This window comes from Tetranychus urticae, chromosome 3, assembly GCF_039701765.1.
Source record: "Tetranychus urticae isolate SD_2017Ah chromosome 3, NJAU_TeUrti_SD_1.0, whole genome shotgun sequence".
Taxonomy (NCBI): domain Eukaryota; kingdom Metazoa; phylum Arthropoda; class Arachnida; order Trombidiformes; family Tetranychidae; genus Tetranychus; species Tetranychus urticae.
Window position 1 is genome coordinate 378,775 of NC_142960.1, and position 21,739 is coordinate 400,513.

Here is a 21,739-nt window from a genome sequence, read left to right on the forward strand (position 1 = left end):
TTTAGATTGATTGGTTGTACAATCGGAGAGGGGCACGGTTTCGCCTTTATGGCACTTAACTTCATCTTTTCAGATATTTCCTCTCAAGAGGTAGCGTGGCCGAGCGGTCTAAGGCGCTGGTTTTAGGCACCAGTCCGAAAGGGCGTGGGTTCGAATCCCACCGCTGCCATATAACTATTTTTTGCATTCCTCTGATTTTTTCATTTCAGATGTTCATTAGATTCATTTATTTTTATTGAAAGACTGAGCGTTATTAATGAAAAACCCTTGCATCAACAGTCACGTGATTTGTGTTTGTCTAACCTTAGTCGGTGGTTGAATCCACCAGGTGTCTCTTATTCAGGTCTTTCGACCAACTTTCTCTTTCTTTTTATTGCGTCTTTTCATTGTTGGAGCCTGTCTATATTGCAAAGGCGTGGTTATTTGTGTCTGCAAGATTGGTAAAAATTGGACTTATTCTGGATAAAGGACTTATCTCTTGGTTTATTGACTTCTGTCGTTGAAAAATTTCCTTCCGTTCATCTAATTTGCACCAAATATTAATTTTCAGGTTTACTGTTACTTTTAAATTCATTTTTGTTCTTGATCTTGCATTAGAAAGCTTGATAACCCTTCAGATTTGCATGTGACATTTGAGTGACTCTTGGATTGAGTCTTCTATCTGAATCCTGAAAAAGATGGTCCTTTATATTTGAGAAGTAACTTCGCATGAAAAAAGGTTTGATTTATTTTTAGATTTCTTTGTTTTATAATCGACTGACTTAAATTTATTACAATTGGTGGAATAACTTTAACGAAAATGACTGACAATGTTAGCAATGCCAGTCCATCCAGTGATAATGCTACCAGTGATTCTCGTGATTCATTTAAAAGTGGTGGTGAAAATGATTTAAGCAATGGTAATAGTCAAAGCAACTCTAGTGACAATAACAAAGGAGAATACAAAGAGAATGAAGACATCGTGTTAGACATTGGTGATCATTTTCTTGTAAGACGGAGTGATAACACTTGGCGTGAGTATTTACATTGACTGTCATTATTTTTGCCTATTAGATTATATTTTCTTGAGTTTTCTATTCAAATTAAATTACTAATTTATTTCCTCAATTCTTATCTATTTCTTTGTCTATATCATTCACATCCTATTTTCAATCTTGTCTCATTTGTTTTTGCTTCTTTTTTTTGCAGACTCTGCTGAAGTCATTGAAGTCAGATCTAATCCTCAAGAAGGAGGACGTTATGAGTATTATGTTCATTATGAAGGATTAAATCGCCGTCTTGATGAGTGGGTTGGTCGTGATAGAGTAGACATTAGCTCTGGTAGCCGTGCCAAAGCTGAAGCTGATGCCAGAGCTGCTAAAGAATCAGCTGTCATTACTCCGCAAATCACTGATGATGGAAAACCTGAGAGAAAAATCACTCGAAACCAGAAGAGAAAGCACGATGAGATCAACCATGTCCAAAAAACTTTCGCCGAAATGGATCCAACTACAGCTGCTTTAGAGCGGGAACACGAAGCCATTACCAAGGTTAAATATGTCGATAAAATTCAATTTGGAAAATATGAAATTGATGCATGGTACTTCTCACCATTCCCAGAAGACTACGGCAAACAACCAAAACTGTGGATTTGCGAATATTGTATAAAATATATGAAACTAGAGAAAACATACCGATACCATCAAGCTACTTGCTCTTGGCGACAGCCCCCTGGAAAAGAAATATACCGTAAAGGAACCATTTCAGTGTACGAGGTTGATGGAAGAGAGCACAAAATTTACGCCCAAAATTTATGTCTATTAGCAAAACTGTTTCTCGATCATAAAACTCTATTTTTCGACGTTGAGCCTTTCCTATTTTACATTCTTTGTGAAGTTGATAATCAAGGTGCTCATTTGGTTGGTTACTTTTCTAAAGAAAAAGAATCGCCTGATGGCAATAACCTCGCTTGTATTCTGACTTTGCCTCCCTACCAAAGGAAAGGTTACGGAAAATTTTTAATTGCATTCAGTTATGAAGTATCCAAACTGGAAAATGTTATTGGATCACCAGAAAAGCCACTTTCCGATCTTGGAAAACTTAGTTACCGTAGTTATTGGTCCTTCGTGTTGCTAGAGATTTTACGTGACTTTCGTGGTACTCTTTCTATTCGAGATCTAAGCCAGATGACATCAATTACTCAAAGTGACATCATTTCTACTTTACAATCTCTAAACATGGTAAAATACTGGAAAGGTCAACACGTTATTTGTGTTACTTCTAAACTAGTTGAGGAACATCTGAAAAGTGCCCAATATAAAAAACCGAGATTAACTGTTGATGTTTCTTGCTTAAGATGGGCTCCTCCCAAAAAAACCGTCAAAAAGAAATGAGTCTGTTGAAGCTAAAAAGCACCAAACATTCAACTGCTGCTCTGGACATGGATTTGCTTCGATCACATTTACTTGGAAGCTGATATCTTTTAAAGCAAATTGGCAATCAAGGTACAAGCACTAACAGATTCTGAAACTGTATAAACTTCTTCCTTTCAAAGATATTCAATCTTATTTAGATTGATGACTCCTGATGGTCATCTGTATTCAAAAATTGAAATATCGATCACTTCACTGGTTTTGTTTTCCGTTTGAATTAGGAACCTTGAAAGAATCAAACTACTTTCAATCAATATTTTCTTTTAATAATTTCACTCATTGAATGTCGAGACAATATTTACTGAAAGCTTGATGTCGTTTTACAAAACTAGTTGTAACCAAATCATTTCACCAATTGAACAAACTCTTGTAGTTTTGTTTTGGGTGATTTTCTTTCAAAAATTTAACTACTTAACGAATCAATTTCGAACAGTTTAGTTTTCATGAACTTTAATTTTAAGAATATTTAACCGTTCTTTCTTCTCTATTTCTGTCAACCTGTCATTTTATCGGATTCAAAGATTCGAACAGTAATGAAATGAACTGTGAAGATGAAATGATTAAAGTTTCACTTCTCGCATTTATCAAATTCAACCAACTAACAAAATTTTAAGATTGATTTGAAGCTTTTAATACTAGCTTCAGTAAAATTCATGAGTTGAAAAAATTATTGAAATTATCATTGTTAGTTCTCCAAATCTTTCAACTCTTATTCAAACATAAAACGACATGATTCCGGATACATAATTCGTTGAAATCAATTAACCATCCGCACTCAACTTCGTGAAGAAGCTAATCACAAACTCATCGAGGAAATCTCCGAAATTCATCATCTACATGACCTATCTTCATTGTCTGTACTTCACTAGTCTTAGAATATCAATGAACTAAACGTTTGACAGATCACACCACTGGATCATCCTTTCCCCATATTCAACCGATTCTTGCATCAGCTGAATCTGACCTATCATTGAGGAAAAAAGCGAGGTGGAAAGAGTAAAAGTGTATTAAACCATCGAAAAATAAATCATTTATCTCTTTTCTAATAAACATTCTATGAAGATACACAAAAAAAGCATTCTTACGCTTATTATATCCTAATTACACTGCATCGGTAATGAACTATACATATGATAATATGGGTCGAAACCATCATAATTTAATTTATCATTCGCGATTTATATTCTACAAAATTTTTAGAACATCGAGTTTGGAAGGCTTGAGATGGACAGATTTCAAAATCAACGATTTCTCAAAAAGTACATGTGTATCTCAAAATGATTCTGATGACACTTTTGAGCCACACTTTACACGAAAATAAAAGCTTTTGCTTAAATATCCTTCCTCAATTTAATGAGTTCATGATTTATCCTTTTTGACCGAGAACATCACAAAAAACATACATACACACATGAGAAAAGAGTTCCTTTTAAATCACGAGAGTTGTAAAAAATGATTTGAATTATGGCAGCATTCGATGCTTGAAAGACTTGTTAATTGTCTCAGCCGATTGATGACCGTGAGATATCTTCAGTTCCCTTAGAGTCGTACAAATCAAAATTGGTTAGATCATTCTCTGATTTAAGTTTGGGCATCATTTCACGATATTTTTGAAGATACACTTTTAGAGGTTCAATATAATTATCAAAGCCCAAACTAGACATGGCAAAAAGAATGTCTTCTCCGTTGATTGTTTTCCGCTTCTCTTGATGACACCGATCACTTGCTTCACTGGTAATAAAGCTAATAAATTCGGAAACACATTCTTGTATACATTCTTTAGCATCTTTGGCAATTTTACCCGATTTAGGGATAGATCTTTTCATGATTCGAGCAATATTTGCTATGGGCAAATATCTATCTTGTTCACGTAACGGTCTAGAAGAATGGCCAGAGTCGGATTGTTCATTCTCAGTTGTCCCGCCATCCTGAGAATCATCGTAATCATCTGTGACAGATAAAAAGTGAGAGTGAAAGATTATGAAAAACAGGAATAACAACAATAGAAAAGCCATCGTATTAAGTCATTACGGATAAATGACGAAGTTTGCCCATTTAATTGGTGTTAACACTCACCTGAACGAGAATTGACCATATACTTTTCAGACATAGACTGACTATCACTTTCCTCCATCTTTAAGTCACAATTAAATTAATCAATATTTTTGTGTTTAAAACGAGAATAAAAGAGCAAGCAAGTAAAGAAAGAAATTGAAAGAAACGAGAAAACAACACAGATATATTAACAGATACAATAATCGATCATCGAAAAAATTTTAAATGCACATCGATAGAATCGTAAATTTGAGTTTCTTTCGGAAATCGCTATTTGTACTTTTTCATTGTAAAATTAGGCTCCGAGACTATTTTTACTCGAAGTGCTTTTCTTGTACCATCTCATGTTGAGCTCTCATTTAGAGTTTAATTATAGCTATTTTAGTTTTTTTTTAATTAATTGGACATTATATGTCACACAGGTTTAAAAGTTAATCGTTATTTAACCATATTAATCTTATAAATGATATAATTTAATCCGTGTGTTTAAAATTCAGTGTTTGTGTGAAAAACTGAAAGTTTACTCAAACAGGAGGAAGTTGATCAAAGGAAAATACAAATATTAACTGAAAACTCTCTTCAATTTCTCATTTCTCATATAATTATTGTTATTAAATCAGTAATTCTAGTTATAATTGTGATTATCACCAACAAAAGTACAAAACAAAACTACCGCCAGAAGCTGTTCATCCAATGAAATCAAGTATCATCTATCAAAGTATTGAATCCAAGGAGATAACTCCTGTGTAAAAATAGGCTTTACCGTTTCTTTCACAGGTGAAAATTTGAAGTTTCCTGATATTGCAAGGAATACGATTTGAACGATTTGATCTTTTCAATTGAGCAAAATTAAACATGTCTCAAAGTATGCGATCAGACATGAATCTTTATTTTAAGTATCTTGCATGCTTCTCCGCTTGTCAACATCCTACCATGAGAATTGCCTGGGATGAGTTTACTTGTGAATCACCTCGGATACCAATGAAAATCAAAACAATAACAAAACAAAATGACAATGGATTAAAAATTTTCGAATCGAGTTAATTTACTCCGCTAAACTGTAGTTATATGCAATGTAAGTTAAATTTTGATTTCTCCAAGTTTCTATTTCCAATTTTGTTTGTATCTTATCAAATTATCAAATTTACAAAACTTAATTTCAAGTTATCGATTTTCAATTTTTTTCGCTTCATTGCTATCACTTCAGTAACTCGAATAATTGTTTCGTTAATGTGAAATTATAATAATGCCAAGTCAAAACTTGGCTCGTATCGATTGGCGGAAATTATCAGCGATTGAAGTGAATACTTTTGAATCTGAGCTTCAATCCAATCGTTGGTCAGTCTCTGAAATTGGCTCAATGATCGCTTATTCTTATATTGATTCTGAATTTGTAAGTACTGATTTTTTAAATTTAAATCATGTTTCATCTATTCATTTATTTTCCTGATTTCACCCTATCTAAGCCCTTTTCTGCTATTCTTTAATGTGATAATTTTTGTGCATCACTTCTTATTAGGATTTAAATTCAGTGGACAGTAATTTCATCAAAGTATTTAAACTGAGCCAAATTGTTATTGCTTATCTCCTGGAAAAATATTTCAACCATTATGAGCAGCTGAAGGAACAAGTCGATCAAGCTAATTACATTGTGCAAGAAAATCGCAAACTTCGAAAGCTTCTCGAAGTTTACAAGCAAGCATTTACATTTGGTGGATCAATTAGTCGATCGATTGGAGCAGATATAAGTGAGGAAAATCATGATAAATTATTTAATCAATTTCAGTGTCCTGATTGCCCGAAAGCATTTGGTAACTCAGTTTATTTGCAAAGTCATATTTATCGTCGACATCCGGAAAATTCAATTATTTCTAGAGGGTTAATGCCACTTACACAACGTATCAATCAATATCATTCGGCTCTTCTTCCATCAGCGGCTGTTGATGATGTTAAAAAAGAGTTAGAAAATCTGAAGGATCAATTAAAGAAGACAGAAGATCAATTAATTGAAGAAAAAGAATCTCGAATGGCCTTGCAAGTTCACTTAGACACCGAATTGGAAGCAAAGATTAAACAATTGACGTCTTTATTGGAGCTTAATAAGAATGGCGATAATTCTAATCTAATCAGCCAACCGTCTAATATTCAGCAAACTGATGGTGGTTCTAAATTATCATTGGAAGATGAAAACACAGACAATCGAGATGAGACTGATGGTGATCAAATATCGCCATCCAAACCTTTAAATGTGGAAGAAACACAAAACTTGACTGGATTACTGTTGGCTCACACACAAGAAGTTCGGAATCTTGGAAGTAATTTACAGAAATTAGTTGATAAATTATGGTCTAATGATTCCTTGGCAGGCCAAAAAAGTTCAAATGATATTAGACAACTGGAAAATGATAAAAAAATCGAAACTAAAGTCAACGCACAATCTACTTCAGAAAAGACTGAGTCAGAAAATGACCGCGAATTTTCAAGTCAAGGAATCCAAGTTTTATCATATTTAGATAGATATATGGAAGCACTTGGGATTATGGACAAATCATGCATCAGGAGTAATGAATTTGCCGAAGCAATGAAAGTAATAAAAGAAAGGAGAAAAAGAATTGGATTCCAAGACAAAGTTGATTCACTAAAAGACGCTCTTGAGTATGAAATAAGAACTCGTAAAATTGGCCAAACATTAGCACAACTGAATGACGAGTCAACAAGCTCAACAATGCATGATAAATCATTAAATGCTTCTCAAAAAGACTCTGTTAAATCGCCATGGCTGATTGCAAAGAGCTCATTAGAAGAAACCTCAGCAAAACAGCAAGAAAAACAAAATCGAGTTAGATTTGGTGGAATAACTATCCAAGAATTGGATAAAGCACAGCCTCAAGAATTTAAGGCAGAAAAGGTACCTAAAAAGCTGTGGACAAAACCTAAATCAGTTTTAATTAGAAGAGATGCTCAAGGAAATCGAATTGGTAATGTTGATAACAAACCAAAAAGAAGAATCAGTTTCAGTGAAAAGCGAATTGAAATCAGTCCAGAATATTCCAGTGATGACGACGACTTTGATCAAATGATGGCTGGTGAAATACAAACAGCTACAATTGAAGTTACTGAAGATGATAAATTAGAATCAATTAACGATAGTGCAATGGATATTTCTCTGAACAAAGCACAATCATGTCCAAAACCTTTATATTTGCAGCCATCACCAGAGTTATTATCAGATCCTGCTCCACCAACACCTAAACCAAGAGCCTCTAAATCTTTTGGTCTCAATGATCACCTTTCAACAGCAGATCTAAAGTGGTTTGATTCAGACGGAAGTGATGAGATTGAAGAGGACAATCTTGAAAGGAAAAAATCACAAAAAGTCAATAATACCAAGAATATTGAGAACAGTAATAAAACGCTCTCAATGGCTTTGGATGACGACGATCAACGTGTTAGTGTGACTGAATTAACAAAGATAATTGAGGAGCAACTGCACAATAGACAGAACAGGCAGGCCAACAGTAAAACTAATTTAACAAATTCTGTGGATGCTGTTACCGGGAAAAGCAACAATACAAATAGTGGCTACGGGGTCAAAGCAATTGGTACACTAAATTATGATTCTGATTCTGATTAGTTCATCATTTCTTCCCACTATTTCATGTAAAATTTCAAGATTTCCGTTATTTTTTTCGTTTATTTATTTAAATCAATTTTTGAATGAAAACTCGTAATCAATATAAACCAGAATTTATAACTGGTACTCTTACTCTTTGATATCAATTTTCAATCAATGTTAACAAGTTAATGTTTAACTTGCTCTTGTAATGATTTTACAAGAAATTACTGTAATAGCTTTTAGCTTTCAAACAAGAATCACTAAAACAATTACAACTACTGCTAATTGTAATTTGGTAACAATTTCAAAAGGAAAATTGACAAAAATTTTTGAAACATTGGATTTACATTGATTCTCATGAGAAATAATGAAATCAATAAATGGTCTCATCAGAAATAAAATAACTTATCGATTTTTCAATACTTTGCAAATTGAATAATTATAATAGTTTAGATAGAGCCATTTTTGTAACACACACACACAAAAAGATATTTTTTTCCATCGGTTTTTACCCAATTTTCAGCAGCAATAAAACTCAGGTAAGCTGACATTTTCAATCATAAAGATTTACCTTTTCGTCCCATTTATAATCCTTGAGTTAAAATACTAATTGACTTGAGCTTCGAAAGTAGACGCTCGAATAAGGGCTGAGTTGAAATCTTCTTAAGCTGTGTAAATAAAAATTTTTGGGAAACGGAAAGAAAACCTTATGGATTATTTGAGGACACATTTGGTTTATTAAAATCCCTAAACATGGTTAAAATATCTAAAAATGTGAAAGCAAAATTACCCTTGGAATTAAAAGAGAGTTGTTTGCGTGGGTCTCTTCACAATGAAAGGGAAAGAGTAAGAAGAAGAAAAAAAAGGAGGTTTGTAGACAGAAAAGATCAAAGAGTAAAGAAGAAGAGACTGCGATGAATAAAATACCGATTTGTTGCTGTATAATAGCACTGGTGGTGCTAGTAGTAAGAAACACTTTCTTTTCTCTTTCTTTTTTTAATCAAAATTGACCAATTCAATCAATTTAAAAAAATTGATAATTATTTACCTTGGAAAGAGAAAAGAAAGTGTTTCTTACTACTAGCACCACCAGTGCTATTATACAGCAACAAATCGTATTTGTATTTATCGCAGTCTCTTCTTCTTTACTCTTTGGAAAAGATAGACTCCCTTATTTTTCATCATATTGAGAATAATGATGATGATGACTCTCTTAACTAAAAACTGAGAGTCTCAGTTGGTTAAGCTGGTAAGCTATTTGTTGTTGTTTTCCTGTTATGCAGTGTTTTTCATTTCTGTCTATTTACCGTTGTTGTAGGTTAGAGATCGATAAAATAGAAGACTCTGGCTGATTTGGACCTTCTACAAGGTCAACCTAAGACTATCTATTTTGTTCTCATTTTCATCGGTTTCTTAACTATCAAATTAATTGTCAGTGTTAAACGAAACATGCCTGTTCCAGCCAATTCATACCGAAGTAGTTCCAATTATCGAGGAAGCAGTGTTATTGGTTTTGGTTCTTCTTCATCTACAACCAGCAGCTCAAAGCCTCCAATATCGTCCAACACTTTTCCATCTTATCGAAACAGTGGTTCCTTTGATTACTCATCACCCTCCATCTATTCCACTTATAGAGCCTCATCAAGTAATAGATCATCGTCTTCATCATCCACATCATCGTCCTCATCTTCGTCATCTTCATCTCTATCCTCACTTGCATCTTCATATCACTCACCATCGTCTTATTTAACATCTCTATCCTCTTCCTCATCATCCTACTATCGACCCTCAAGTCTGTTATCAACATCAGGTAAGATAACCACACATTCCTTTTATTTATGGTACATATACCTATTGAAATATTTCATTGGTGATCACTGATCACGAGAATCATAATTTTAGCTCAGCTTTTGATGATATCAAAACGCTAGTAATGGCTTTGGGTGATCATGAGCTGTAAAAGTACCTTTACTTTCAGACTTATTACTTGGCGTGTTCTTATCAAATATATGAGTAAATTTATGGCGATGATTCGCAAAAGCTAGATGCTTAGTCTTTAAAATAAGAGTGATGATTGACTGACAAGCGTTTATTGAGAAGAAAAGAAATCTCAGTTGTAACACTTTGAATTTAATGATACTTTTAACAATAAATCAACCCCTTTTAGCGTGTACTCTTAATCAGCGTAATAATTTCCATCACCAGCATTGGTGATGATGTTAATTCAATAAATCCTGAGCGCTTCCACTGTTTACTTTTTTTATTTATGGTGATAGTAAAACAGATTTCTAAATAGTGATCTTTGTAACGTTAGATATTAACTGATCTCTCCATGAATCTTTCATAATTTCCTGTGTCTATTGTAAGTAATAACCAAGTCTATTCAATCTCAATTAAATGTTAGTCTGTAGTGATATAGTGAATCATAAATTGACCGGTTCACCAAGATTAACATCAACATAGACATAACCAGCTTAACCCATTTTCCTTGTATGTCAACATGTTACCCTATTGTCTGGTGATTTCCATTGCTTCTTCTTGAACTTAATGGTCATGAATTTTTCCTCTGTCTACCGACAAAGCAAAAAACAACTCTGAATCAAGACAAGAGAGAGAAAGATAAGAAAAAGAATTTCGAATCTACTGGAATTCTGTAAGACTAGAAGAAGGAGGAAGATCTTTTGGATACAATGAGGAAAGTTCATAGAGAGAAGGGGAAAAGATGAAGTTTTTATTTCTCTCAAGGTCTTCCAAGGAGCCTTAAGCTCTTTCTCTCTCACATTCTCTTCCCTATCATCTTTTCATCTTTTTCATCTTTTCTCTATACCTGACTCCCTCTCTTCCACTCTCTCTCACCCTCTCTCATTGGTAGTTTGCATCAGTTAACCGTGCAAACATCATCTTACCCATGATTAATTCACCTTTTATTCATCAGGATACATTTTAATGTTACCTGGTTAATGAAAACTCATTGTCAGCCAACCAGTTTGATTTAACCAAAAACATTCCATTATTAACTCATCTTTTCAATTTCATCTTGACATTCATCTTTAATCAATATTCATCTCAATCAACTGCCAAATCAGATCAATCATCAATACCCAAAGTTTACTTCATTTTTTCGTTAATTATTTCATCCTCACCAATCAAGTTAATTTAAATATTCTCAATCAGTTTAAATTGATTAAATCTCACCACATATCAACATAATCTCAAAAAAGTGGATCAATAATAATTTACATCATGTCTGTTCTTTCATACCAATTATTTCCAGGATTTTCATCCACACCATGCACTGTTACATTAACCCGTTTTAACCCTAGACGATCAAGTATCGATCAGAACGATGATGACACGGATTCTCTCTCATCAACTAAAGTAAGTTTCACTGAACAACCCAAAAAACGAAACCACCATCATGTTGTTTCCTTTCCTCATTTCACCTTTTTTTAATCGCTTGACTTCCCGGTTGCAATTACAATTTAATCATCATCAGACAATCATCAGTTAATTTGCTTTTTTGTTTAACAAACACATCTTGAACTGTTTTCAACTGAAAAAAGCTGATGAGTTAAGAGGAATACTTGAAACCGTATAACCTTTAATCTCAATTAACTTATTGATTGTCAATTGATGAACATTAAATGATGACGAGACAATTAATTTATTTTCTCTTCCATCTTTCAGTCATCATCTTCAATATCTTACCTGTCACCTTTATCACGACGAAAAAAATATACTCTCAATGACTCCATAATTCGGGTAATTATCAATAGCAACCCAAACCTTTCTATTAAAAACCATTGAGAACCCAAATTTCAATTCTGGTTAAGTCACAATTTCAAGTTTACTAATTTGTTCATGATCGACACTTAATGCGATTCAATTTGGTTAAAAATTGAAACATTTACATTGTAATTATCATTAAGAGTTTAATTACCAAGTATCATAATTGTCTATTCTTAATAACTCTTTTGAGCTGACAATCAAAGTCCCCAATTAATACAATTTAATCACAAACACTTGTTTGTTCAGTCAACTATTAACATGTAAATGAAACCTTTAGTGTCATCACTTGTTTTTTGAATTCAATTAACATTTCATTTCAACAATTTTACTGTTGATTTATTTTGATTAAATTTTCAGTAATATTATATCTTTGCATTGAATACAGTTGAATAAATTACATTAGGTTAAATTAATATTGTTTTAATCAATAGTCGTTGATTTATATACATTTTAACCCATATAAATATCAATGAAAATATTGGCAAACAATAATACCTTTACTTAATATTCATCGACTAATATTAACCATTTGTTTCTCCATCGTCTTCCCAACTCGTAATTCAATATTGACTAAAATATGCTGATTTATTGGCGATTAATTACAAAATTGACTGAGATTACAATTAATTGTGAGAACAATATTAATATCTGATTAACCGTTTATTCGTTGGTTATCATGACTTAAATTATTTTTTCCTGTTCACTTGTTAATGTTAATAATTAGGTTTGTGTTTCCATTACATGTTGTCAATTGACTAAAATGAAATTAATTATTCCCCAAGTTAAATAGGCTAACATCGGTTGCAAACTTTTGTGCTGAGCTGTTTGATTAAGATAATCATATTTCCGTCATCGTCATTATCGTCATCATGTTGATAATATTCATAAGAACATATCATTATCATGATGATGATCTTAAATGAATTTTCAATTTTGATTTGTTTCATCGATAATGAATTTATTGTAAAATAATTAAAACACCAATTGTGAATCGCAACCAATTGTGTGTTGACTAACACACTGAGCTAAAAAGCATGATTATTATCGAGCCAACCTGAATAGTGATTCAAGAGGAAGTAGGAGGAAGATGAACAGATTGAAAGGATGATAACAAGAAATGATGAACGATTCATTTTTCAACTGATTCACTTTGATAACTTGACATTAACTTCATTTTAAATATCAACTGAAAACATGGGAAAATATATCTTTAAGCTGAATCAAGGAAAGTGATACAAAAAAAGGAATTTATTTTAGATTAAAAGACCTTGAATTTTCTGATGATATTTTCTTGTTCAACATGAAACAATAAACATTTCCATTTTAAATGTTTCCAATGATGCTCTTGATATTGCATGATGAACATGAATCGCTTTCACTTTCCACTTGAATCACTTTTCAGCTCAACAATTTTAAAACCTTTAATATTCATTGAGTTATTATTGTCTCTCAAAGTTAATTACACTTTGAATAATTGTTTCCATAATTGATTCACTTCAACTGATTTCTTAATTAAAATTTTCATTGGGTTCAAATGAAGTTATTATTTTGCTATTGATGCTATTTTTGCAAACATTCAATTCACGTGTTTAATTGTGTTTATCAAATGATTGATGGAAATTACTTTTACCTGTTTATTTAAATTTTTGCTTCTAAAATAGCTTTTGATTTACCTGATTATCTAAAGTCTAAAACTTGAATTGATTCGTCTTATTATTTGCATGAATGGTGAAAATAGTGAATGTCATTATGAGTTGAATTAGCATCTGATATCGATCGTCTTAGAAGTGATTAAGCTCAATTCATTTACCTGAAAAGTCTTGCAATTTATCATTGAATCTTTTGCAAAAATTATTTCATATTGATTTATCATATTTTGTCAATTTGTTATCCAAGTTGTCCTTGACTATCTGATGAACTTTTTTATTCCGAGGATAAAATTGTTTCATTGAATGAGAATGTAAAAGTTGTCCAAAGCGTTGTTAATCAATTGATTACAATTCAATTTTCATTTGTAATCCTTATGCAATTGTCAATTCCTGATGACTCCTTATATTGACAGATGAAATATGATTTATAAATATTGAATCTTTTTCATTAATCGATTGAAAATGGTATCAATAAAAGAGGGAAAAAATGAATGAAACTAAAAGTAAACCAAAGACAATCAACTGTAAATTGAACAAGTTGCATCGATCATGAATCGTTGATTCTTTCAGCCTTTAATCATCTCAATCAAGGTTTCAAAACTTACATAGACTGGTGTTAATAGTTAATGTGGCCAACAAGAATGCTGTTAAACCAGTTTTAAGGTATTTTTCAGTTTCTCCGAATCTTCCTCTTCAATTTTTCACGCTCTCCAAAAGTCAAGTTACTAAACATTAATAGTGATTGTCGATCAATTTTGATGCTAATATTAACAAGGAGGACGTCAGAAGTTGCCTATTTTCAGATCACTTTCAAACTAATTTTTCTTATGTATTTTTTTATGCTGAGTTTAATTATGTAAATTATTTTTTTGTCAGAGTTACCGTTCGAAAGATATATACGAAAAAATCAAAAGAATTTGAGGATAGAGGAACGTGAAGATTCATGAATAAGAGTTAGAATTATGTTATCTAGATTTGTTTTTCATATAATTCAGTGTTCTCGATCATATATTTGCAATAAAAAACTAGAAAAAATGGTGCAAAATACCCAAACAGTTTAAAAGTTAGATGAGTCGCATTTCGACATTTGTTTTAACCATGTTCCAGTTAGGGACGCACAACGATATTCACATTTTAGACATAATCAGTTATGCTGATTCCATATTTAAAATAAAAATGACAAAAAAATGGTGCAAAATAAGTCAAAGGTGAGAAAAACTATTTCGAGTTTGTTCGGGTCGATTTCTGTCCATGTTCCAGGTAGGGACGCACCATGATTTTCACATTTTAGATATAATCAGTTATGCTGATTCCATATTCAAAATAAAAATGACAAAAAAGTGGTGCAAAATGAGTTAAACATCCACAACAAAAATTCGAAACATCTCTACTATTTTTTGACTTATTTTGCACCATTTTTTTGTCATTTTTATTTTAAATATGAAATCAGCATAGCTGATTATGTCTATAATATGAATATCATGATGCGTCCCTACCCAGAACATGGACAGAAATCGACCCGAACAAACTCGAAATAGTTTTTCTCACCTTTGACTTATTTTGCACCATTTTTTTGTCTTTTTTATTTTGGATATGAAATCAGCATAGCTGATTATGTCTAAAATGTGAATATCGTTGTGCGTCCCTAACTGGAACATGGTTGAAACAAATTTCGAAATGCGAATCATCTAACTTTTAAACTGTTTGGGTATTTTGCACCATTGTTTCTAGTTTTTTATTACAAATCTATGATCAAGAACACTGAATTATATGAAAAACAAATCTAGATAACATAATTCTAACTCTTATTCATGAATCTTTTACGTGCCTCTATCCTTAAATTCCTTTGTTTTTTTCGTGAATATCTCTCGAACGGTAACTCTGACCAAAAAATAATTTATATTATTGATGTCAGCATAAAAAAATACATAAGAAAAATTAGTTTGAAAGTGTTCTGAGTTTGGGCACTTTTCCCTATTCATTTTGACATCCTCCTTAACAGTATTGTTTACCCTGAAGCCTTTTCACCTCAAGACTTCCTTCATTTCAACACATATGCAGACCATTAACGTTATCCAATGATTAGCATTTCATATCAATTTCAAGGTTTCATCATGTTTCCAATTGAACAAATTGAAAGACTCATTTCACTCTGAATACGATTATCTGTTTAACCTGTAAATCTATTTTGATACAACTTTTTGATTGTCAATAATTTCCTGTTGAATCAATCAACAGGCGCAATTGGCATCAATCTAACGTTATACTTGTCACACAGATAATTAATTGTTTCCCATTTTATTATTTTATTTGGTTAACACTTTCAATCACAAGTAAACCATAAAACTTTCACCCGAATTGAATGTTGCTTAAAAAATTAGAAGGCAAGAATAAACAAACGATTAGATTGCCATAAACAACCATTAATCAATTTATCATGAGTTGTACTTATGATTGTTCATCATGGATGTTGATGATTTAAGGGATGAAGATTCTGAAGATGCTAAAGATGATAGGAAAGTTAAAGCTACTGCCTTGAAAATATTGCAACAATTTTCATTGAAAAATTTCTCAGTAAATAACCAATTTCAATGGTGAAACTCATTTTTCCCTTCAAGGTTGAAAAGGAAGAAACTGTGTCTATTTAAATGACAAACTAAGGCATAAAACTTGAGCTATTCAAATGTGTGTGAATCTCATGAAGAAAGATGAATCAACCTTGAATTGTTTCTTTTATCATCACAAGTGAAAGGAAGGCTCAATTTCTTGTTGATTCTTGTTATCTTCTTGATCATCCTCATCCTTCTGATCATCATTTTTTTATTGCAATGATATCAATGATAAATCAGAGAAATGTGAAACAAAATAAGATTCCCAATGAAAGGATACCAAATGATGAGGTATTGAAAGATAAAGAAATGAAGATGATTTTATCTCGTTTCATCCATTTTTTGTTCATTAATCCAGAATTATTTTTGTAAAATAACCTTCTAATAAGTACAATGTCAACTGATTTACAGTCGCGTGTGTTTATCACACAAATAATTTACCTTTTCATCCGTTTTTATCGCAATTTCATTTTACTTCTAGAATTGGTTATTTCCACTTTGATTGCTTTCTCATTAACCGATCACCTTAATCATCTTTTCTTAATTAAACGATGCTTTCCTTGATAAGCAAAAAGCTCCAAATAGTCAATTACTATTAACCTTTGATTATCGCTATTGTTATTGTATCATTTTCCTACAGCACTTGAACATTCCTCTGTTAATCATTCAACACTAATTGCAGTTAATTTAGGTTCACCAGTTAACTGAACAGAAACAATTGTCTAATGGCAATCAAATGAAGCAACAATTTAGTTATGAAAATATTCATATTATCAAGAGTACGACAGAGTCTACATCTAGTGTCTCAATTAACTCAATTGCAAGGATTGACCTTTGATTAATTTGTTGTTGGTCTATTCAGCAATTTCAGATGTTTCTCATTCCAAAATGAAATTAATCATGATGAATGTAAACAGGTATTTGGCTTTGAAAAAGTGGTTAATCAATTGATTGGGTTTTTCACTTTATTTCACTTGTAAACTGCAAGGTAAACCAACACTTTGATTGAATGAACTGGAATGAAGTGTGAGCAAAATATCAACAGAGACTTTAGTTAATCATTTAGGTTACATTGATTGTGGGGTCGTCTGTCGTCAAAAGGTCACAAGAATTTTGTATAAAATTCTTAATGCATCTATATGATGAAGTTTCCGATGAATTATCGTGACAACCATGTCACGACAAATGAAATGTACCTTTATTGACGCCTTTGTCGATCTCACTCATTCACGGTCAATTAGATGACATTTAATTGACCGCGAATGGTCATTTTATGTTAAACTTTACTCTAAACTCAACCAACAATCACCCAATCATTCAACTCATATTGTTGACTCTTTTTCACCAACATATTTAAATTTAAACCATTCATCTCCTACAATTATATTGTTGCAATCCTTTCCAATAAACTGGTTCAACAAAATACATTTTATACTTGAATTGAAAAGGTGAAAAAAAAGGGAAACAAATTTCCAATGGAACTCAATGGTATTTAATATAAACTTTTGTCAACTGAATTTACTCACAATTAATCTCCACTTCTTGTTGTTCAACAGAACCCATCAAACATTGCCGGTTTAACAAACCTTGGTAACACTTGTTATATGAATGCTATATTACAATCTCTATATGCTACTGAAGGTTTCAGAAATTACGTCACAAAATCTCGCAGAGGTTCACTTAATTCAGGTAAGCTTGTTTAATCCTTGATTCCTTGATTATCTTGATTAAGTGTGTAAATGGGATCATTATTTGAGCGACACAAAAGATCACTTAACCTTTTTGTTTTCACAAATTTACTCTTTCTTTCTCTCTTCTGTCGAACCCAGTTTACTTTAATTACACACCTGATCAATATTATCAACTTGATTAATTAATCTCTGTTTCTCTCTCTTCAGCTTTGGGACAGTTATTTGAAGAAATGATAAGTTCCATTAATACAAGTGTTAACCCAAGCAGTTTTCGAAGTGCATTTACTCGAATACAACCAAAGTTTCGTGGATACGAGTGAGTTTCTGCCGCCAATTTAATCAGGATGATTCCTCGATTAACATGAGATGATTGTTAGCTTAATATCTTTAATGATAATTAAGTCAATAGCCAATTAATTACTTTATCAAGATTATCCTGATAACTCAGGCTTTAGTGTAATATCATAGTAACCTGATTAGTTGACAAGTTGGACTTTTTGCTTTTCTCTTCTTTTCCCATTTTTACTCTTATTTTATTTTCGTTTTCATGTTCAACTTGTGGGTTTACTTTTCTTGTTGTGATTAACATTTTCTGTTTATTTTTTGCTCTAATTCAACTAATTGTGATTAGTTTCTTTGGTTAACCGGAATCCATTCCAATTGATTATTAATCTTTTCCTCCTCCACTAACTCCTCTTTTGTCTTTCTGTTTACTAACTTTGTCCCTGATCTTATTTTTTTTATGTTGACAACAGACAACAAGATGCGCAAGAATTTTTTCAATACCTGATCAATGCCTTACATGATGAGGTTAACACTGGAAGTTTTGGCTCTTCATCAAGAAACTCTAAAAGTCGTAAGTCGAAATATTATTTTAAGAAACTTATTCCTTCTCTTTACTCCATTTTTCATCATCTTTCCATTTACTTATTGCAAAACTCAATTCAAATTCCTATCTCAATCTCATACAGAATCTCATTTAACTTTTTCTCTTCTATTTATCTATTAGCCAAATCATCTATAGAAGCATGGGAACGATATAGAATGCTGGAAGATTCACCTTTTGTAGACCTGATTGCAGGTCAACTATCGTCAACAGTAACATGTTCAATCTGTGGAAATGCTTCGACCTGTTGGGACCCTTTTTGGGATCTATCTCTTCCTCTACCAAATAATGTGTAGGTTGCTTCAAGACTAATATAATCAACTGATTGCTCTTTTACCATTTCCACCGAGAAACGAGCTGGAGCTGTTTACAAAGATCAAATAGCGAAAGACAATAAAGTAACTGTTCGAGACGATTCCTTCCATTTACCTCAGCAACTTTGAATACAAAAGAACACCCAATATTTAATTTTTCCGAGAATCACGTTATGGGAGAATTGAAAGTTCAATTATCAATTTATCGATCAGATTTAGTGATTCTGTCTATTTTCAAATTCAAATCAAAGTAAATTTCGTCTGATTGTTGCTTTCGCCTATTTGGTTTTTGTCAACTCAAACTCAAGCCTTTTCATGATCACCTATTTATAACTGCAATTTTAACCTTTTAATTCTCTTTTTTTTCTTGCTTTTCAATATTCCATTTTTAGGCGAGAAACTGACATTGAAAGATGTCTTAAGGAATTCACTGCATTGGAAGAATTATCTCGAGATGAATTGGCGGTAATTATAATTTGTCTGACAAAATTTTTACTCATTTATTAAACTTGAAACTAATTGTAATTTTCATTCCTTTTATCAACTCTCCTCGTCATTGTTTGGAAATTTGATGAATCATTGACATCACTGGCCAACCTAGAAATGTGACCGATGTGATAAACCCACAAAATCGACTAAGAGATTAAGCATCGAAAAAGCTCCTCAAGTACTTATTTTACGTAAGTTTATCATTGTAACTCCAAATGAATAGCAATTCACTAAATTTCGTTATTTTTCTCATTTTAGATTTAAAAAGATTTTCTAATGATGGTTATAAATTAACTATGCCTCGAGTAATTGCCAATGAACGTATTGCGACTCGATCAAAACATTATTCACTCTCATCTGTTGTACTTCATCATGGTAGCTCGATACGATCTGGACATTACACTGCTTACAGTTTACATGGATCTAAATGGTTTCATTTCAATGATGAAAGGTAATTAGTAAATATAATCATGGAATTGCAAAAATACTAATTCTATTTTCTCTTCTTCTTTTAGAGTAACTGAAATTAAAAATTTCAGTCCAAGTGACGCTGAAGACGCTTATATTTTGTTTTATGTCGAAAGTTCATGTTCATCACGCCTTTGAATACATTTTTCTCATCAATATGACGATAACTCGCCTCCTCATCTACGCATAACTAACAAAACATTTGTTATATATATAATATATATATATATTTTATCTGCAGACTCAAACGTTTCAATATAACACGTTGTCATATCAAATCGTTCAAATAAGAAAAGTTGTTCATAAAAGTGATTATGATTATACCAAAAAAACATCTAATTATTATAGCAAATTAAATTTTCGGTCACTATTAACTGTTATTTACTTATTTAATGATAAGACGACCATAAAACCAGAAATGAAATATTTAGTTGAACGAATTTGCTCAAAATACTGAAAAATTTGAAGAAAATAAATTTAATTATCAAAGTTTAATCTCAATTTTCATTTAATTGATTCTAATGAAAGTGTAATTATGATTCCCTGGACATATTGGCTGATACCAAATAATGAGTTGAATGAAGACGAAGTAACAATCCAAGCTTAGACAATTTCGGAAAACTTGTCTTCTAAAAAATGATAGTCTTATTCGAGCTCTAAAGGGTCGAATATTAGCTAATTAGAGTTTAAATTGACTTGTAACTGATCAGATTAGACCAGAATTATCCAAAAAAGCATAAAACAATCTCTTCTCAATATTCTTTACCATGAAATTCTGGATTAGATCAAGTAGTAAACATTCAAATTTCCCATTTCAATAAAGATTGGGTACATTTGCCTTTAAAATTTTTCAGAATATTATTCTAGAATTTCTTATTGATACCAAAATTCAGCATCTCTTGGTCAGTTCGTGAATTGAGTTTCTTGTGCTTTTTGGTTTAAACCAAAATCTTGCTTTTGTTGAGGTTCGATTATTCAAAAGATCTGCTTATAAATATCAAATAAGTTTTAATGAATATGATTACAGTATTACTCAAAGTGCGACGTCCGGGAAACGGCTATTCACATCGTTTTAAGTTTTAAGTTAAAAACAAACTTAGTTACTAATAAATTTATAAAATCGCGAAAAGTACATGTAAGCGTCTAAGACGAAATAAGAGTCTAAAGAATTCGCTTTGAAAATAACTAAAGCTTTAACTAAATAATCGCATTTTGAATGAGATCACTGTACATGGATGTGATTCAATGTTGCTTTCCTTTAGCATTAATTCTGATCATAATGCAGTGTTCAAATAGCCCTTTACATGACAGAAGCTACGTAATAACATTAACAACGGCACAATCATTCTCGCTATAACCAACTTTCATATAAAAAACAAGCATTCAAATGACCACAACTTACTTTCATGCGACAAAAAACTCTCGTGTTAAAAAGTTACTCGATTCAGAGTACGCAAAGAGGATTATCACTAGTTCTATTTTAAATTCAATGAATGCTGGTTTAGTTCATTTGAAAGTTGGTTCTATTCAAAGGAGAATGGTCGTATCAATAAATCCCTTTGAAGGTCAAAATAAAAACTTCTCGCTTTATCAATCGACTCCAATTGGCAAGAGAAATGATCAAGAACTTTTGCTACCCATGGTCTCTTTCAGACTAATTGAATGTTTTAAGATCACAGCAGTAAAGAGCGACAGAACTTATTGATACTCCTAATATCGAAATATTCATCAAATCAATAACTTATAAGCACCATCTTTCGAT

The 21,739-nt window shown here is 32.0% G+C and overlaps 4 protein-coding genes and 1 non-coding gene across 6 annotated transcripts; 4 read left to right on the forward strand and 1 right to left on the reverse strand.

Moving 5' to 3' along the window:
• The first annotated feature begins 89 nt into the window (after positions 1 to 89).
• TRNAL-UAG (transfer RNA leucine (anticodon UAG)) lies at positions 90 to 169 on the forward strand. Its single transcript has one exon. It is a non-coding gene; the product is annotated as a tRNA-Leu (tRNA).
• A 562-nt stretch (positions 170 to 731) lies between these two features.
• Positions 732 to 3,486, forward strand: mof (males absent on the first). The gene is made up of 2 exons (XM_015937067.2): positions 732 to 1,013; positions 1,189 to 3,486. Exons 1-2 carry the CDS (start codon positions 800 to 802, stop codon positions 2,370 to 2,372), a joined length of 1,398 nt encoding a protein of 465 aa, XP_015792553.1. The 5' UTR covers positions 732 to 799; the 3' UTR covers positions 2,373 to 3,486.
• A 398-nt stretch (positions 3,487 to 3,884) lies between these two features.
• On the reverse strand, positions 3,885 to 4,614 carry LOC107369147 (uncharacterized). Its single transcript, XM_015937068.2, has 2 exons — positions 4,488 to 4,614; positions 3,885 to 4,359 (listed from the first exon to the last, which is right to left on the reverse strand). The coding sequence occupies exons 1-2, from the start codon at positions 4,543 to 4,545 to the stop codon at positions 3,914 to 3,916; spliced, it is 504 nt and encodes a 167-aa protein (XP_015792554.1). The 5' UTR covers positions 4,546 to 4,614; the 3' UTR covers positions 3,885 to 3,913.
• A 625-nt stretch (positions 4,615 to 5,239) lies between these two features.
• On the forward strand, positions 5,240 to 8,502 carry LOC107369144 (uncharacterized). Its single transcript, XM_015937066.3, has 3 exons — positions 5,240 to 5,541; positions 5,674 to 5,859; positions 5,986 to 8,502. Exons 2-3 carry the CDS (start codon positions 5,713 to 5,715, stop codon positions 8,098 to 8,100), a joined length of 2,262 nt encoding a protein of 753 aa, XP_015792552.2. The 5' UTR covers positions 5,240 to 5,541; positions 5,674 to 5,712; the 3' UTR covers positions 8,101 to 8,502.
• Positions 8,503 to 9,192: 690 nt separating this feature from the next.
• LOC107369170 (ubiquitin carboxyl-terminal hydrolase 2) lies at positions 9,193 to 20,472 on the forward strand. Of its 2 annotated transcripts, XM_015937097.3 has the most exons (12): positions 9,193 to 9,331; positions 9,401 to 9,892; positions 11,357 to 11,460; positions 11,770 to 11,844; positions 17,686 to 17,818; positions 18,028 to 18,136; positions 18,576 to 18,676; positions 18,830 to 18,998; positions 19,413 to 19,485; positions 19,622 to 19,700; positions 19,768 to 19,960; positions 20,025 to 20,472. In XM_015937097.3, the coding sequence occupies exons 2-12, from the start codon at positions 9,532 to 9,534 to the stop codon at positions 20,113 to 20,115; spliced, it is 1,488 nt and encodes a 495-aa protein (XP_015792583.1). In that variant the 5' UTR covers positions 9,193 to 9,331; positions 9,401 to 9,531; the 3' UTR covers positions 20,116 to 20,472. The 2 variants fall into 2 exon arrangements, with proteins under 2 accessions (XP_015792583.1, XP_089124992.1); XM_089268866.1 differs by having other exon boundaries at positions 9,308 to 9,892.
• Positions 20,473 to 21,739: the final 1,267 nt, after the last annotated feature.

Bases quoted from the DNA above. Each gene is read 5' to 3' on its own strand.
- mof (XM_015937067.2), top strand. From the start codon at position 800: ATGACTGACAATGTTAGCAATGCCAGTCCATCCAGTGATAATGCTACC. The intron at 1,014-1,188 runs GTGAGTATTTAC...TTTTTTTTGCAG, and splicing joins ACGGAGTGATAACACTTGGC to ACTCTGCTGAAGTCATTGAA.
- LOC107369147 (XM_015937068.2), bottom strand. From the start codon at position 4,545: ATGGAGGAAAGTGATAGTCAGTCTATGTCTGAAAAGTATATGGTCAAT. The intron at 4,360-4,487 runs GTGAGTGTTAAC...TATCTGTCACAG, and splicing joins TATGGTCAATTCTCGTTCAG to ATGATTACGATGATTCTCAG.
- LOC107369144 (XM_015937066.3), top strand. From the start codon at position 5,713: ATGCCAAGTCAAAACTTGGCTCGTATCGATTGGCGGAAATTATCAGCG. The intron at 5,860-5,985 runs GTAAGTACTGAT...ACTTCTTATTAG, and splicing joins CTTATATTGATTCTGAATTT to GATTTAAATTCAGTGGACAG.
- LOC107369170 (XM_015937097.3), top strand. From the start codon at position 9,532: ATGCCTGTTCCAGCCAATTCATACCGAAGTAGTTCCAATTATCGAGGA. The intron at 17,819-18,027 runs GTAAGCTTGTTT...CTCTCTCTTCAG, and splicing joins CAGAGGTTCACTTAATTCAG to CTTTGGGACAGTTATTTGAA. The intron at 18,677-18,829 runs GTAAGTCGAAAT...TTTATCTATTAG, and splicing joins ATCAAGAAACTCTAAAAGTC to CCAAATCATCTATAGAAGCA.